The 17270-nt window shown below is 46.5% G+C and overlaps 1 protein-coding gene and 1 long non-coding RNA gene across 2 annotated transcripts; one reads left to right on the plus strand and one right to left on the minus strand.

Annotated features, from left to right (window-relative positions):
* CNMD (chondromodulin) lies at positions 861–11939 on the plus strand. The gene is made up of 7 exons (XM_021374728.1): positions 861–1014; positions 1728–1865; positions 3831–3971; positions 5690–5803; positions 7910–8063; positions 8969–9177; positions 11557–11939. The coding sequence occupies exons 1-7, from the start codon at positions 943–945 to the stop codon at positions 11770–11772; spliced, it is 1044 nt and encodes a 347-aa protein (XP_021230403.1). The 5' UTR covers positions 861–942; the 3' UTR covers positions 11773–11939.
* On the minus strand, positions 6692–15232 carry LOC110387036. The gene is made up of 2 exons (XR_002432377.1): positions 13639–15232; positions 6692–6942 (listed from the first exon to the last, which is right to left on the minus strand). It is a non-coding gene; the product is annotated as an uncharacterized LOC110387036 (long non-coding RNA).

The raw sequence follows: 17270 nt of genomic DNA on the forward strand, positions 1-17270 counted from the left end.
GAAGAGCAAAAGTGACATGCGCTTATGAAGAAGTCACAGAATCACAGAATCATAGTTGGAAAGGACTCTTAAATGGACATCTAGCCCAACTCCCCTGCAATGAACAGAGAAACCTACAGCTGCATCAGAAGCTCGGACTCCATCCAGCCTGACCTTGAGTGTCTCCAGGGATGGGGCACCCAACACATCTTTGGGCAACCTGTGCCACTGCCTCACCATACTTACTGTACAAAACTTTCTCCTTGTATCCAGTCTAAATCTGCCCTCTTTTAGTTTGAAACCATTTCCCCTTGTCCTGTCACAGCAGACCCTGCAAAAGAGTCTGTCCCCTTCCTTCTTACAGCCCCCCTTTAGGTACCGAAAGGCCTCATACTGAGCTCATTCAAGGGATGGGAAGAAGGAACCCCAGAGCTCTTGCCCTGCTATGTAGGACAAGCCCCGAGATCACTGTGACCACTTTAAGCAAGAAGATGACTTTCCCCCACACACTTTGCGTGTCCCCAGAGCCTTAGTGGCAGCTCAGCCTGTGCCCTGTTGGGGTGCTCTGTGGGGCAGCCATCAAACTGTGCTGTGCCCACACCTCAATCCACACACACTCTGCTGATTTCTTTGGCAAGCGTGTCAAAGCAGTTAAAAAGATATTGTATTAAAAAAATAATAAAAACATTTTTAAAAAATTAGCTTTTACTACTGCCTTCTGCAGGGGCACCTCTCCACAGCAGCCCGGCGTAGTGCTCGCTGCGTGGACATTCCCTCTCCATCGCTTCCCCTCCCCGCTCTCCAGCGCTGCCCCTGGGCCCCAAATCCCCACTCCCCTCCTCCCGGGGGTGCGGCCGAGGGGAGCAATGTGCTCTCTGTCCGGGCAGGGGCGGTGCGAGGGCCGGGCCGGGGCGGTGCTGCCCGGCGGGGAGCGGGGAGCTCGGGGCAGCCGCTGCCGCAGCCATGGCCGAGGGCTCGGAGAAGGTACCCATCGCCCGAGCGGGGCCCGAAGACGTGGAGCAGGGCCTGCCGCCTGTGAGTGCCGCCGGGACGGGCTGAATGAGATGGGCTGGGGCAGAATGGGATGGGATGGGATGGTTCGGGAGACAGCGGGTTGGATCAGAATGGGGCAGGGGTTGTTTGGGATGAGATAGGTCGAACTGGAATGGGACGAAATGGGATGGATCAGGAGGGGTCTGCTTAGACCGTGATGGGACAGGTCAGGATGGGGTAGGATGGACTGGATTGGAACGGATTAGAATTGGTCAGGATGGGATAGGATGGATCGGATTGGAATGGGACAATTTGGGATGAGACTGGTCAGAATGGGATGAGATGGGATGGGTACATTTGGATTGTAATGAGGCAGATCAGGATAGAATAGGATGTGTCAGGTTGGAATGGGTCAGACTGGAATGAGTCAAGATGCAATGGGTCAGATCGGGTTGGGATGGGATGGGGTTCACCAGATCAGGACTGAATTGATGAGTTGGGTTTAGACAGGATGGGATGGATTGGGATGGGACGAGTTGGGACGGGACCAGCTCTATTAGGATGGGATGAGACAGATCGGGTCAGGTCAGGTTACACTGGATCAGAGATGGAAGAGTCGGGTGGGTCAGAAGCAGGATGTGGCAGAACAGGCGGGTTGGGCTGGGAGATGACGGCCAGCACAGCTGGCTCAGGATGGGGACCTCAACCAGTCCCATGAGGTTGGGGTTCCTGTTCCAGCACTGTGCTCCCTGCAGGCGTACATGGCAGCGGTGCCCCCTCCAGGGCCAGGGCGGCTGCTGAAGGCAGGGGCCACGGTGCTCATCGCTGGGGCCCTTCTGCTGCTGGCTGGGGCCATTGGTGCCTTCTACTTCTGGAAAGCCACCGAGCGGCAGGTGAGCACGGCCAGCCTGGCACAGGCTGCGAGTAACATGGGGCACGGGCTGGAAACTTGCATTACAGGGTCGATAAAGAGGTCTTTAAGCAGGTCTTTTTTTTCCCCCATACTTAAAAACAACCAAAACCATATAATAATTATATTTATCGGTTGTGGGGATGGAGGCTCCTGGAAGCACATTTCTTACTCAATGTGCAACATATCTCCAGGAGCACAGACTCTACATTGATTTCTGCTCGCACATTCTCAGCAAACTCCAAGCCCAGCCCCTCCCCAGGGATTCACATCCTGGGCAAACTCCGGCCCTCAGGACAAAACCGGCATTGAAACACGTACATTCCTTCCCCACACCACGGCATGCTCAGAACAAGTCCCACCTGGACCCCGACGCGTGCAGTGCTATATTTAACCCATGACCAGCTCGCCCATTGGTGGGCTGTGTGACGGTGCGTGCACAGAGGCATTTATGGTTAACAGCTGTGGAACAACTTTTAAAGCCGTGATACATTTTCTTGTTTGCATTTTCTGGAGTAGATAAGAGGCGCTGTATGCAAAGAACAAAACTAAGAAGCTGCTGACCAGTTTACTCATTACTTTCAGAAGCATCACGAGCATTCTGCTATGTTAATATATAAATTTCACTTTCCGTTTACTTAAGTTTCAGGTTAAAACATATGTTAAGCATGACGGTGCCCACCTGAATTTAGGTTGCTCCGTTAGCACAGTTCAGGTCTGTGGGTTTACTTTGGAAGAAGCTTTGCATAGCTTTCAGCCACACTCCAGTCCCATCAAGGAGATCCTTGTGCGAGTCCTGGCAGCAGAGCAGAGCTCCCTGGGAGATACATGCATGCACGTAGCAATAATGCAGGTAGTCAGAGAAAGTACAAGGCTGAACACCAAAAAAAAGACAGGACACATTGCTGATCCCTAGGCCAGACTGCAAGTGCCATCCTGCAGGCTCTTGAAAGAGGACAGGGACATCCATGGGTACACAGGCTGGCAGGGACACAGTGCATAACAGGACAGTTTCCCTTTATGTATTGCTCCAGCCATCTGAATCCTGGTTTCCAAACATAGAGCCATAGAAAACCCCATCAGGAAGGGACCCATAAGGATCATCGAGTCTAGCTCCTGCCACATACAGGGCTGTCATTAAAGCTCGAAGCCAAATTCCAGGCGAATGCATTGGGAAAGGTGGGAAGCATTTTTCCAAGGTGCCTCCAAGCTCAAAAAGCTGCATGGGACTTGCAAGGGCTTAGGAAGCAACTCTACAGATCACATTCATAAAATAGCTGAAGGTAGACTTACTTATTGTAAATCTCCGCGTTCTCTCATAACTGACAGTGGTAATAAAAGGTCTCAACTCGGGCTCAGCCCTGAGGAGGGAACGCTGCGTGCATAGGTCTGGGTCTGTGCACCACGTTCAATTGGAGCCTGAGATAGTGGAGAATGCGGGCCTGCATGCGTATAAGTGGGGAACCATAAATCTTCAGCACTGTCGACTTCCCTGAGTGACGGTGAGGGACAAAGAAATTTGTCTCTAGCTGTCAGCGTGAATTTTTCGTTACAATGCTACAAGGCTTTTTCTTTTTTAAGACCAAAAGCAAGCTGCTCGTGTAGCACTTTTATCAAGACTGCACAAGAGAATCATAAAAACCCTCCGCAGATTGTGGTCGCGCAGCAAATACAAACAGTGACGGAGCACTGGCACAGGCTGCCCAGAGGCTGTGGGGTCTCCTCCTTGGGTATCTCCCAGAGCCGCCTGGATGTGGCCCTGGGCACCCTGCTCTGGGTGTCCCTGCTGGGGCAGGGGCTGGAGCAGAGGGACCCAGTGGGCCCTGCCAGCCTCAGCCATGCTGTGGTTCTGTGAGTAGAGCCATGACTGTCAGATTGACCCACCACCCGGTTCAGGAAGAAGGCAGTGCACAGTGTTAGCCTGTCACTGCTCTGTTATCTATTGCAGGTGTACAATGTTCACTATACCATGAGCATTAATGGAAAAGTGCAAGACGGATCGATGGAAATAGATGCCGGAAACAACTTAGAGACATTCAAAACAGGAAGTGGGAGTGAAGAAGCTGTTGAAGTTCATGATTTTCAGATTGTAAGTACTGCCACGCGTCCCTCACACCCCTTGTTCCCATGCCTACACTGCGCTGTCCCAGCTCTCAGCTGCTCTGCCCCGGCCCGTCAGAGGCTTCTGTGCCCTCACTGCCCACACCGACATCCACGCTCTCCTGACCTGCTCTCACAGCAAGACAAGCACTTCCCTCCAAAACAAAGTCCATGTGTCCTTTTGGGGTAGTTCTTGCCAAGGTTCTCTCCAACATGGATCAGGCTGCATCATGTTTGGCTCCATGCACACTTTCAAATCCTTGAAATAGAGCTGCAGCCTGTGCCCTCGGGATCATGCTAGGAAAACTCTCTGGCAGGCTGTGCCATAGACCTTGCATGATTTTGTAGGATTTGAACTGATTTTTTGTGCAGTGCTGCAGGAATCTTTTTTCAGGACAAAGGTGCTTTAATTAATGTTCTCAGGTGCAAAACATTTAACTTCAAAGTCCTCCCTAAGTCAAAGCAGCACCTAAAGGAAAGGACACCAGCAGGTGCCAGGAGGATTGCTCCCTATTCTAGAAAGCAGAGGAAATCCAGCTCTATGGCTTCTCCACAAATACAAGCAAATCCAGGCCAGGAGACTGGGGACCCAGCTTGCCCAACAGCTGGAGTTCAGCCTTTACCAATCTCTAGCAAACATCACCATAGCAACATTAATAGCAGCTGAATAAGGGCACCTGCAGCAAGCTCTCATCGTTCATCTTCACTATTCCACATCTGCATAAAGGCACCAGGTCAATGGAGAGATGCTGAAGTCACATCACCTCCAGGTGTGCTGCTGGCTGACCTCACAGCTGGGTCAGATCAGCTCCCCAAGCGTGGCTGCTACCCACCAGGGCTGTGCCTGATCACAGTCACAAGTGCCAGGCTCAGTGAGAGCCAAGGGACTTTGCCAGTTGGGTTTTGAGCTGAGAATGGACATAAAGGAGAAAGAAGGGCATTTCCAAAGGCCAAGCATTTACGTTAGCATCTTTGGATTGATTGGCACAGCTCGGATGATTGCGTGCTCAGCAAAGACTTGGATTTAAGGGTAGATGTGGTGCTGAGGGACATGGCTCAGTGGGCATGGTGGTGATGGGTCAGTGGTTGGACTGGGTGATCTTAGAGGTCTTTTCCAACCTTCGTAATCCTATGATTCAGCAATGCTGAGCTGCTCCCAACACGCTCCGTGTACCACAAGGTCCTGCTCCTTTGTGCATCCATCCCTGCACAGCCATCCCTGCTCGCTGCTTTTGGGGCTGATGGGAGTCTGTCCAACTGCAGAAGGCCTGCAAGCAGGTGCTGTAAGGAAGCACTCAGCTGGAGGCTAGCCAGAGCACCAGCACACCTCGAACAGCACTAGGTATTTATATTTAGGTGGTTGAATGGAGCTTGCGCAATACTATGAAAAACATCCAGATTTTGCTGTCTACAGGTGTCTAAATTTGTCCAAATCATCTATTAGAAATGCCAGCATGGAGGCCATCTATGTAAAACACCTCCATTTGTCAGGAGCAGAGTGGAAAACTTCACGTAATTTTAGCTTTATAATTCCGGTAAAGCTGCTCTAGGCACTAGGATAACATCCCAGAGTGTGCCGGTGTGTCTAAAATAAGACTTGACGTTCAGACGAGAAGCTCAGCGATAGTGTTGGCTGGCACAGTGCAAGAGGTTTATGGGGTGGGGGACACGGAGGGCTGCACCCAAATGTCTGTCCTATTCCTGTAGGGCATCACTGGCATCCGATTTGCTGGAGGAGAAAAGTGTTACATCAAGGCCCAGCCCAAAGCTCGCGTGCCCGAGGTGGATGCCATGACCAAGGCCAGCCTCTCCTCTGAACTGGTAAGGACTACTGGTATGAGGGGGAATGACCAGGGGGCCTCGGGGGTATGAGAAAAGGCGAGGTAGGAGGCTGCAATGGGGAAGTATGGAGGAGGCAATGCAAACAGCGACAGGGATAGAGCCCAAGGGAATGCTTACCAACACTAGAGCAACTCCACCCATTGAAGATTATTGCAGAAATTCAGCTAACTACAAAGAAATAACAGTAAAATGTTAAGAATTTACCTACTTAGCCTGCATCAGGCTTCTTTATAGAACACTGTGTTGACTACATTTCATGGACCCCGCATCACAAAAGTTGCAGTACTCACCCATGAAAACCGCTCCCATCTCATTCATATGAAGTCTGTTGCTTCAGGCCCAGGTTTCCCACATCATAACAGGAGCACAAACAAGGGGCCCATAGCTTGGACCCCGCAGGAAAGCACAGGCAGGGCAAACAGTGCTGCTGGCAGCACAGTGCAGGCTTTGCCATGACAGCGGTTTTAATATAGATTGATAAATGCTGAGTTCATCGCAACAGCTGAAAAGTTACAAAATCCTGAATGGATAGCCAGGCATACAAAGTCACCTTTTATTTTTTCTAATCTGAAGGACATGGTCAGCGGGCATGGTGCAGACGGGCTGACGGTTGGACTAGATGATCTCAGTGGTCTTTTCCAACCTTAATGACTCTATGATCCAAAGGCAGTCCCAGCTAATCCAGCTTCCACCTGGCTACAACCAGCCCAGTCCCTGCCCTGCTTCCTGGAGGCGCATCACATCACTACACCAGCACTGCTGTAAATTGAACTCACTGCCATCCAACCAAGCAGGCTGCTTAATGCTACTGCTGGAACATTAACCTCGCCCCTGTTGCTTGACTTTTCCGGTTAAATGAACGACCAGTGTGGCAAAGCAGTATTTATTTTTCTACTTGGAGGATGTTCTCCTTCTGATAAGCACATACCTCTGAGTACTTAGGGTGCTTTCTTACAGCACATATAACCAACACTGCCTATAAAGAAGGCTGGTGAAAATAAACTCGTGTAGGTGCCCGAAGTCTGCCCGCTCACCAGTCAGGATAATTTCAAAACAGAAACAAAGGGTATTTTTATGACAGAAAACTGGATTTTCTTATTTCTGATGCCGATGGAAACCTAAGGAGGAGAAAAAAAAAATAAAGAGCTGCTCTCACTAGACAGATTGGATAGCAAACTTCAATGAGTCAAGACCTACAAAGAAATCAATAAACACATTAAAGGAACAACAACTTGACAGAATAAATTGATCTAGTCAGTTATGTAACGAGTTTTGATGGCTTTTACGGAAGCAATTTAGAATTTTAACTTTGAAATCATACTGGTTTTCATGATTCACAAGTTGGTTTTCTTTTAATATTTCACTGTTGCTATAAAATACTTACACATTTTATGTAAAATAATACTTTGAACTAACGACTTTAAAGAATCAATCACTGGCATTTGCCTATGTTACTTTGAAGATACAAACCAAAAACCTGCAGGGTACACTTCAAAAAGGCAGGCTGCTCTAGCTCGCACTTCAAGCTTTTGGTCAATTGAATTGCTTTTACTGAACAAGACCTTTAATCAGAGCCATCACGTTGACTTAAAACTGGAAGCTGCACCAGCTCTCGTACTGTAATCCTCTGCAAAACTTGCAAAAAAGACTTTTTTAACATCTATTGTAAACAGAGCCATAGCTCAAGAGAACATCAAATGAGAGCAGGCATGACAGAAGAACGGGGTCTCGTTTTCAGCTGGCCTATTTCACTGCTCATCCCTCTAAGCTGGTGGATGCCCACAGGTTTTACTACTGAAATCCTGGCATCTAGGCCTGAAATTTCTCTCATACATAGGGCAAAAGTATGCTAAAAAAGAGAGGGGTGAAACCACAACCCCAGCAAAACCTGAGAGCAGCTTTGCCTCTCATTTCAGCAGTGGCAGCCGCTGCTCCTAGGTTGGCTCATCACGATCAGCTCACATTCATGAAATAAAGGCCGCGCAGCATTAGTTGCAGCTGATGATTACACAAGAATTAGCAGCAGGCAGGCACATGACTGCTCACTGAACTAGCAAAGGATTTGTTGTGCTCTTCTCTTTGCAGGAAGATGAAATCATGCCTGTTAGATTTGACGAAAACTCTCTTATCTGGGTGGCTGCAGATGAGCCCATCAAGCACAACGGTTTCCTAAGCCAGAAAATTTTAGAGCTTTGTGGGGACCTTCCAATTTTCTGGCTTCGACCTACATATCCCAAAGGTAACGCTTCTCATAGTTCAAAAGTATTAGAATCAAACTGCTCAGGCAGCTGGAATGCCACACCTGGCCAAGGGCTGGGGACCAGCAAGCTCACAGTCTGGGACCGTGCCCTGCTGTGTTTCCCACTCTGCTTCTCAGAGGACTTCGGTGGAGGGGAGGGATCAGCTTGGCAACTGACAGGTGAAGTTTGTGAGGTCCTGGAGACCATCCCTGTTCTGAAGTGTGGTCATCACACACAGCCAAGCTTAGCAAAGGTGTTCAGGAGTTACCAGGGCGATGGCAACTTCTCCAGGTACATCTCAGGCCTGGAAGGAGAAGAGAGGGCTTGAAAAGACCTCCTTGGTCCAGCTACTTTTAAAACACTGGGAAAAATAAATAAATACAATTTGAGAGCACTTGGGAATCCAAGCAAGCTGCCATTATCTTCCATTTTTCTCATGACCTACTGGGTAACAAAAGAGCAGTGTCAAAGCCGCTCCCAGGTTCACTGCCTGGACTTGGGAGCAGGGCACCGGTCTGTCACAAAAGCACTTTAGAAAAATGAGATGCATGTATGATGGTCCTCATGAGTGCTGGCAGCTGCTGCTGAGGTAACATCAGTGATTGTGCTGGGAGTTAAAAGCATCTTCTTATGTCTGCTTGGCTTCAAAGGAAGGAATATGGGGGAAAAAGCAAACCTCACCCCCCCNCCCCCCCCCCCCCCCCCCCCCCCTTTGGAATGACACTGGTTGCTTATAACGCACAGGAAAGCAAGGAGCTCCCATTGGGATGCTTAGCAAGTTCTCCATTCTGCTGTTTGGTCTTCCCCCCTACCCCCCCAGTTCTAGCTTTTCTTCAACACACCACTGAAATCTGGATCTGTGGATAAATACAAGGACATGTTCAAAATATGGTTATTTCCTCAGATAAGCAACGAGAAAGGAGAGAAATGAAGAGAAATAAACGCCAGTCCGAGTCAAACTTTGATGCAGAAGACATAGCAGCTGCTGCTGAGGAAGTGAACACCAGGTCCACACCCACCCAGCTGACTCGAGAGCTCGGCCCCGAGTCAAATGAAACCAGGCCAATGCAGCAGGAAAGCGATCAAACACTTAACCCAGACAACCCATACAATGTGAGTATTTGCACCACAGAGCACAAGACCACTGTGGGCAGGTAATACTAATGATGGTTTTCTCTTCTATTTATTTAAATCCGCACACTCGGCTCATTCAGTTTTTCCCCAGGAAGTACAGACCGGTGAAACATGTCTACTCCTAAGTTCAGAAAGGTCTTCTCCCAGTCTTCTCCCTCACTCAGCCCTAGTTTTAACTAAGCCTCGGCCTGAAGCAAGATGAAGCGCTTGCGGTGGCAAGATTAAGATGAACTGATGAAAAGTTGCTTTTGAAGGGTTCCAAGGCCCGTCAAGAAGTACTAGAGGATGATAAACCAGAAGCTGGTCTTGATCAGGTAGCGGTACCCCAATATTTACTGGCAAAGCATGAATCTAGTAGCTAGGACCTACACCACGCTCTCCAATACCAACCAGCATCAGACCCCTACAGAAGAAGAAAGTGGTAGTTAGCGTCTGGTTTCAGATATTAGGAGTTAAGCCAAAACATGGAATCATAGAATGATTTGGGTTGGAAGGGACCTTAAAGTCCATCCAGCTCCAAGCCCGTGCCATGTGCAGTGCCACCCACCCGCTCAGGCTGCCCAGGGCCCCATTCAACCTGGCTTTGAGCACCTCCAGGGATGGGGCACCCACAGCTTCTCTGGGCAGCCTGTGCCTTACCGCCCTCGTAGCAGAGTTTCCACCTAAAAGGAGATCTGCTCTCTCAGCCTGCTCTCCATCAGGAGGACAGGCTCTCTGGCAAGCAGCTCACGGAGGAGAACCTGTTCAGAAGCAGCAGTAGCACGTGGAAGGTGACCACTGGGACATTTGTTGCTGCTCTCCGAAACAAGGCAGCATACAGCAGTACAGTAGGCAGCTTCTAGTCTAGTGCACCAGCGCCAGAGAATTTACACCCACCATTTGGTGCAGCAGGAGTAAGTCTCTTTAATACAACACTGTTACAAGATAAATGCCTCCTGCTTTGGAAATAAGTCCCAGCTTTGACTTGACATTTATGCAACAGCAGGAGATCGTTATGCTGTGACAGCATTTTGCCGAGTTGACATCCCTTAATTAAACTCAAATTAATCACTCCAAATAAAGTGGATCTAAACTGCCTCTCATGAGGTCAGTAGAATAGCAATGGCTGCGGAACTCAGCTTCTCTTTGCACCCACTACCGTGAAAAGCCCGTGAGGCCCCAGTTTTCTTTTTCTCTGGGAGCCGCAGCAGAGCAGTTGCTGCAGCTCCACTCTCCCAGCCAGAGGGATATAAGCCAGAGTCACAGCTTCCAGCTCCCCACACTTCCTCCATCCCGCAGGGCAGGACTCACCTTCATTAGCAGTTACCCCATGGATGCCTCTAGCCAAGCTTTCCTTAGAGGCAGATTTGTTTAACTCCACAGGACCGTTAATTATGTTGTCGGTCTTTCCCCCAGGATGGAAGGAACCATGCTTACAACTATTTCTCCCCTCACCCACTGCATAAAGGGAGTCTGGACACGAAGCTCTCATGTAGAAGCTCACACTGCTGGCATCTAAACCCAAGGAGGAAAACTCGAGGGAACCAACATCCCTCCCTTGCTATCAGGTTGGGGAAGGAGACTCCAAAGGCCTGAGCTCAACCAAGCAGCCCCCCGCACCACGCACCAGCCTGGAGAGGAGAATGCATCCTCTGTGCCCCACTGCTGCGGTGTGCTGCTGGCTTCCAAGTGAAAAACACTCAGGGCAAGCTTAGATGCCAGCATCTGTTGTTTGCTGCTGCTTTTCTCAAAGTGTTCTTGAAAAAAAAAAAAAAAAAGAACAGTTTAGTTTCAAAATTAGAATATTCAGTTTGTTTGGTGGTTGTTTTTTTCCCCCCAAAATAGGAAAATGATTCTGAAGGGAGAAGGCAAAGGCAAGAGCCTGCTTTTAAATATTTCATACATGCTGTGTTCCATGCAACTGCATACTGTCAGGTACAGAACAGGCAGAAATCCCACTGTCCACAAAGCAGCTCAGTGTGGCACTGGGGGAAAAAGCTGAATGAAAGACAAGGGAGGGTTTTCTGAATTAAAAAAATATTACGATATAAAAAACATTAAAAGTACAGCAGAAGCTTCAGATGTGGTCATCTACATAAAAGACCCCTATGACTATATTCCAGTGCTTTCCATCACTAACATTTATACCTTGGGGGTTTTACTGCTGCTGATCTTTTGCAAAGACTGAAGAGTAATAACAGATTCTGTTAGAGTTCTGGTTTTTAGTTTCCGTTTTCACACGGGCGATTGCACCAATTCTACATCTCCCCCAAGCACAGCAGAAGGGAAAAAGCAAGGTGCGCCGGTCAATTAGTGGGAGTGCTGTGCAGCTCAAGGCCGAGGTTTCAGAGATGATAACGCTCCCATTTTGCGTTTCAGCAACTGGAAGGCGAAGGGATGGCTTTTGACCCCATGCTGGATCACCTAGGCGTGTGCTGCATCGAGTGCAGGAGAAGCTACACGCAGTGCCAGAGGATCTGCGAGCCTCTGCTGGGCTACTACCCGTGGCCATACAACTACCAGGGCTGCCGCACCGCCTGCCGCATCATCATGCCCTGCAGCTGGTGGGTCGCTCGCATCATGGGCGTTGTGTGAGAAGGCTCTGGGTTCCTGGAGGAAGCGAGCAGGAGCCTGACCACGCCAAACTGATGAAAGACTACGACCAAAGCGGCGTCACCAACCCTGGCTCTTAAATCCGAACGCGTGTTACTGTGCTAAAAGCAAGGTCAGGTATTCTCAGTGTAAATAAACTCTTAAATTAATGTGCCGTTAGCTTTACCATTAATGACAAAGAGTATACTAGCAGTTACTGAATTCAAAACTAAGATGTCCCAGAACCAGACTACACTAACTTTGCTCACGAGCTGGTTTAGCAGTCTTAGAAGCTTGCTCATAAATCCAAATTCAGACTTTCGTAACAAAACCCTCTCTCTGAGCTAGACGTGAAAATTTATGTCCAATTAGGCAACTAGCTAAACTTGTACTCTTGGGAGTACCTTTCATCCACGTAGCTTACCTAAATAAATCACAAGTTAAGTCGCTCCCCGTTGCTATTCGTACAGGGCTGCCAGGTCATTATGAATGGTTATAAACCAATTACAGCATACCTTTCCCACAAAGCTGCTCCAGGGACATGGGAAAGCTCACATCATGCTTAATCAGAAACCAATGGCAGGAAGAGGGGCTGCAGGATGGAATTTGCGTGGCTGCAGAATCAAAACCCTTCGCACATCCCAACATCAAAGCTGCCCCGGCATCAAGAATCTTGTATCCATGATACCACCACAGTGTCTAACAACCATCTGCCATCCGGCTACCACAGCAGAAGTATTTACACCCAACTGCAGGCCAAAGAGTCTCAAGACCCTTCTGAATCTACAGGAGCCACTGTTGTTTATAAACCCTTGAACTAGACACTTCTGACACAAGATTACAGCCCCTCCTTATTGCACATGGACAGCAGTTGTTTGTGCCAGCTCCTCAAGCTTTGCTGGAGCTAACTTCTGTTCCCTAGAAGAGAAATTGCTTACTGGTAAATGAGAGGGGGAAAAAAAAAGATTTTAACTTCACCCTTGTTGCTCAGGCAAACTGCAATTAGAGGGATTGATCCTATTATGTATTAAATCTCTATGGAAGGTACTGAGCTGAAATACACAAGACGGTATGACTTAGGATTGCTAGTCTTTGAACAAAAATAGAAGCATTATAGTGCCTTCATGCGTATGACATCTTAAACTCTACCGCTGAGTTCATGGACCCATCGTTATAAACAAAAAGGTCATTTTTTTTTTTTTAAAGTTTGCTTTCTGAAGCATTCATTTTTGTGACTAAACAGCTCCCGAGATGTTGCAAGCCTAGTAATATTATTAACATTGCATCTCATAGAAAAGAGGAATTAATGTGACATAATCGTGGCTTAAAGAAAATAAAGAAACCTCATGCAGAATGCTAAACAGCGTATCTAAAAAGCAAAGTGTTAAATGAGAGATGAGAATAGAATTCAGTATTTTGTTCTATTATTATTATATATAAGCTTCACCTTCCCTCAGTCTCAAGAACAAACTTGCTTTGAAATGTTTAAACTGGAAACTTCTTAGAGTGGGATTTCAAGGCCTGTTAAATTTGAGGTTTTTGCTCTTTTCACAGAAAGTGACCTTGATCATTATGTTGTTTTAGAAGTATGCCATTCCTATTGCTTAGAAAAATCTTTTTTTTTTTTTTTTACTGCTGATTAAACAAATACATTAAAAATGGCAATTGCTTTCTGTAGTTTTTTTTTTTTGAATCGGAAAGTGCAGCAGTACCTTCAAGTACACACTCAAGAACTGCATGGAGAGGAAAGCAAGGCAATTAGTAAGTGAAAACATACTTAAAGGAAAGAGAAGGAAACGTGTTTGTATATATATGAACTAGACTGTTGCTATCTTACGCATGTTGGGTCATCCTGAAGTAACTCATTACCTGCTTGTGCCAGTTAAAAGACTTCCAGCAGACAGAAGAACACCACACATTATTTCCATGTCTGTACAGTCTTAAGATTAACTTCCTCAACAAAAGGCTCGTAACAGTCTTCTGTAAGCAGACAAAACACAGAAAAAGTAAAAATGCATCTTTCACGGATGCTTCAAACACTGTCACATACATCTTACACTCCTCTGCAGGCAGCCAAGAAAGATCCAGTGACTGTAAGAAAAAGCCACGCTACTAACACCGTTTGTGACTGGTAAAATTGCCAGAACTACAATATCACACAAATATTAAACACAAACCACAGATTTAATCCATCTCCAAAAGATATGCAAAAAACCCGCTCCCCAGCTCATGCTTCAAGTGAGCAAATTAGTATTTACCTATAAACAACATTTTCAAACCTGCTACAGAATGTCGACAGTTCACATTACAAGAAGACTGGAGAGATGAGGGCAGAAGTCTCCTCTTTTCTCCATCTATCGCACACTTTATCCCCACTGATGAGAAGAAATGAACCAGTCTCTTCCCCCACTTTTTCATATGGGAGTCATCCTCCACCTTTATCTGTGCTGAGAAGAGACACCTTTATCTGTAAGAGAAGAGGCTGGAACTGGAAGGGATCTGTCCCTCCTAACAGTACACCCTGCTCGCTGCACAAATAAATGTAAAGGAATTCTCATTCTCAGGGCAGAATTTTATCAATGCAGAGGCATAAAAGTACAGTTGACAAATAATGGATTTGCGCATCAGGGTGGACTGAGTCTCCGCTCTGAAAGGGCAAAGTTTTAACTGATCCATCTTCCACTTCTGAGAGGCACAACTGATCTTTTACAAGCACCGCACACATACCATGCATGAGAAAGACTGCCTTAAGCTACAACAGCCAGGCATCTTCTACAACCCCCAGAACAGCAGCACAGAGTAATCCCACCTGTGGCACTGAATTGCAAGGCTACTGTTATCTTCCGCAGTTCTGATCCCTACTTGCAACAGGGTTAACAAATCAGTGCTCTGGGGGTCAGGCTCCCTAGGTGTTCTAAAAAGTCTATCTACAGATGACCAAAAGGCTTGTGAAAAATCTCAGAAGTCTGAACAAGTAAAATATCACTGAAAAAGAAAAACAAAACAGCCAGTTGATTGCCAGTGCTGCAGCAACTTCCCCATTCTCTTTGGTGCCAAAGGAAGTTCTCTTTGACACGGGTACCCTTCATCATCTCCACTCAAGCTAGTTGCAAGCTCCCTGGCACTTTTCCCTTTTATGAGTTTCTGTGCTGTATGAAGAACAAAACATACACTGTCTACAAAGCCCATGAAGCACCTTCACCATTCCCAACTTTACAAGAAAGTTCTACTTACTGCTTTAATCCAATCCCCCTCCACCAAAGAAAAAAAACCACCCTCCAATAATGCAACAAAAGCTGCCACTACTCGTTCAACTAAATTTTAGAAGTGGAACACACACACACACTCTGACTGTGCTCAGAAATATGCTGGCGTTACACGTAGACCTGAAAGCTTTGCACACAGGATTGAGATGGACAAGGAGGTCTACCACTTGATTGCTACAAGTTTTAGCCCGAAGCTAAAGCATTATATTTGCATTACACATGCCTCAAGAGTACGTAAGTAGCAGTGCGTTTTATTTTACTTTACGCCTTAAGCTAAGTGAATTGAATCCCAAAGCAGTGAAACAGTACCCACTTAAGCACAATATATTCTTGTATTATCTGACAAAATATTCCCATGGACTTTCAGCAAGTGAAAGTAGACAGAGGAGCCACTACTGCATTCTCTACAGTAAGTAAAAGCAACTTGTTTGGCAGAAAACATCTTCAAATTACTTTTTCCTTTTCACTTAAGAGATTTTTATCTAGGTTTTTCCCATTAGCAAGTACTCACTAAGCACTGTTAAGTGCTCTGAATGACATTTATAAAGCAAGGCTGGCCAGGAGACAAGAACTCGATTTCATGACAAAGCTCAGACATTTGTCTTCCTTCTACATTAAGGAGTAATGGAAGAGGAGTTTTCCAGTGCATAACTCAAGAGCAAGGCACTCATCAAGGAGAAACAAGTTCAAGCCTCTGTTCCAAATCAAGTCAAGTTGCCATATAGGTAGCAAATGCTCTCAATATCGGGCAACTAGTTGCTCAGAATTCCCTGAAGAATTTTCCCTGTGAAGTTAAAAAAAAAAAAAGCCTTCACTGAAACATGTCATATGTGTGCCCTTTGAGAAACTCTGCCAAGAAGCAGACGTTACCCAGTAAGAGTCACAAAGATAAAGGACACAAGAGCCTTCCTAAATTCAGTCCATCTCCCTTCATCATATTCAAAGACCAGGATAACATTCAGTTCTGAAGGTCATCAAATGCAAGCCTTGGAAAATATGAATCAACTCTGAAGCTAAAAGTAATTTAAGAATAAATCTCTGTCCAGGCTGTACTACAAGATAAAATCTGAGTGCATCAAGAAACTGCAGTTACTTCAAGATTGTAGTCATAGTCTACAGCTACCAGTTACAACACTCTGAAGTTCACAGCAAAGGTACACATCCAAAAAAACAGCCCTCTTTGAAGATCTGTGATTTTAAAATCTTGGTACTATCAGTACCCACAGGCATAGGGACAGTACTAGCAGAAGGAAGGGGGAGGAAAAAAAAAAATGTACTGCACTTCTACAGCATCCCTGTAGAACCCTGGTTCTCAGGGAAAGCAGAACACATCCTTTCTCCCTCTTACTGCCTCAGTTAGTTTTAGATAAGCTTTTACATCCATTTATTACTGTAATAGCTGTGGACTTACCTCATCCTTTTAAAACAACTGTTCTAATATATATATATTTTAACAGGTTTATCCAATTCTCACAGGAATAAAAGAACAGATGTAAGAAGGAAAAAGAGTAACAATCCAGAAAAGCCTACATAATCAGGAACACAAGGAAAAATAGCCATGGATTTAAACCAGCATCAGTGATTACAGCAAGGAACGAGGTGGCTTTCAGGTGGCTGCCAGTATTTGCAAGTGACACCTGTGTCTGGAACACTAGAATATTCGCATGTTCCTGAAGTCCCAACAGTGGGATGTAGAGCAGGCATCATTACCTCAACTTTGTAACCCATATCCCCAGCCTGCACAGAACCACAGCACAGCTGAGGCTGAAAGGGATCTCTGGAGGTCACCTGGTCCTACCCATGCTCAGCCGGGGACATCTAAATCCAGCTGCCCAAGAGGCTTTTGAGCATCCCCAAGCATGCAGGCCATTGCAGACCTGTATCCAGGAGGTAAAGACAGAGAAGTATTTAAGTTTCTTGGCTCTCTTGTTTGGAAATACTATTACTCAAAACTTGATAAAGATGAAAAAGCTGCACTGGTAGAAACCACACATCGCTGCACATGGACAGATGCAAGCACTCCTCTCTAAAATGCGAAGATTTCCAGTATGTAGAAATTTCCACCTGACTTGCATCACATACAACTGCAGTCCAACCTATCACCAAGATGAAAGGAATCCACAAGTGGATTTATTTATTTTTTTTTGATTTTATCTGCACCAACAAGAACAATTTTGTTCTTACAACATTAAGAGCTTGGTCCTACATAAGCTTTTTTTTTTTTTAAGTAGGGTA

This window comes from Numida meleagris, chromosome 1, assembly GCF_002078875.1.
Source record: "Numida meleagris isolate 19003 breed g44 Domestic line chromosome 1, NumMel1.0, whole genome shotgun sequence".
Lineage (NCBI taxonomy): Eukaryota > Metazoa > Chordata > Aves > Galliformes > Numididae > Numida > Numida meleagris.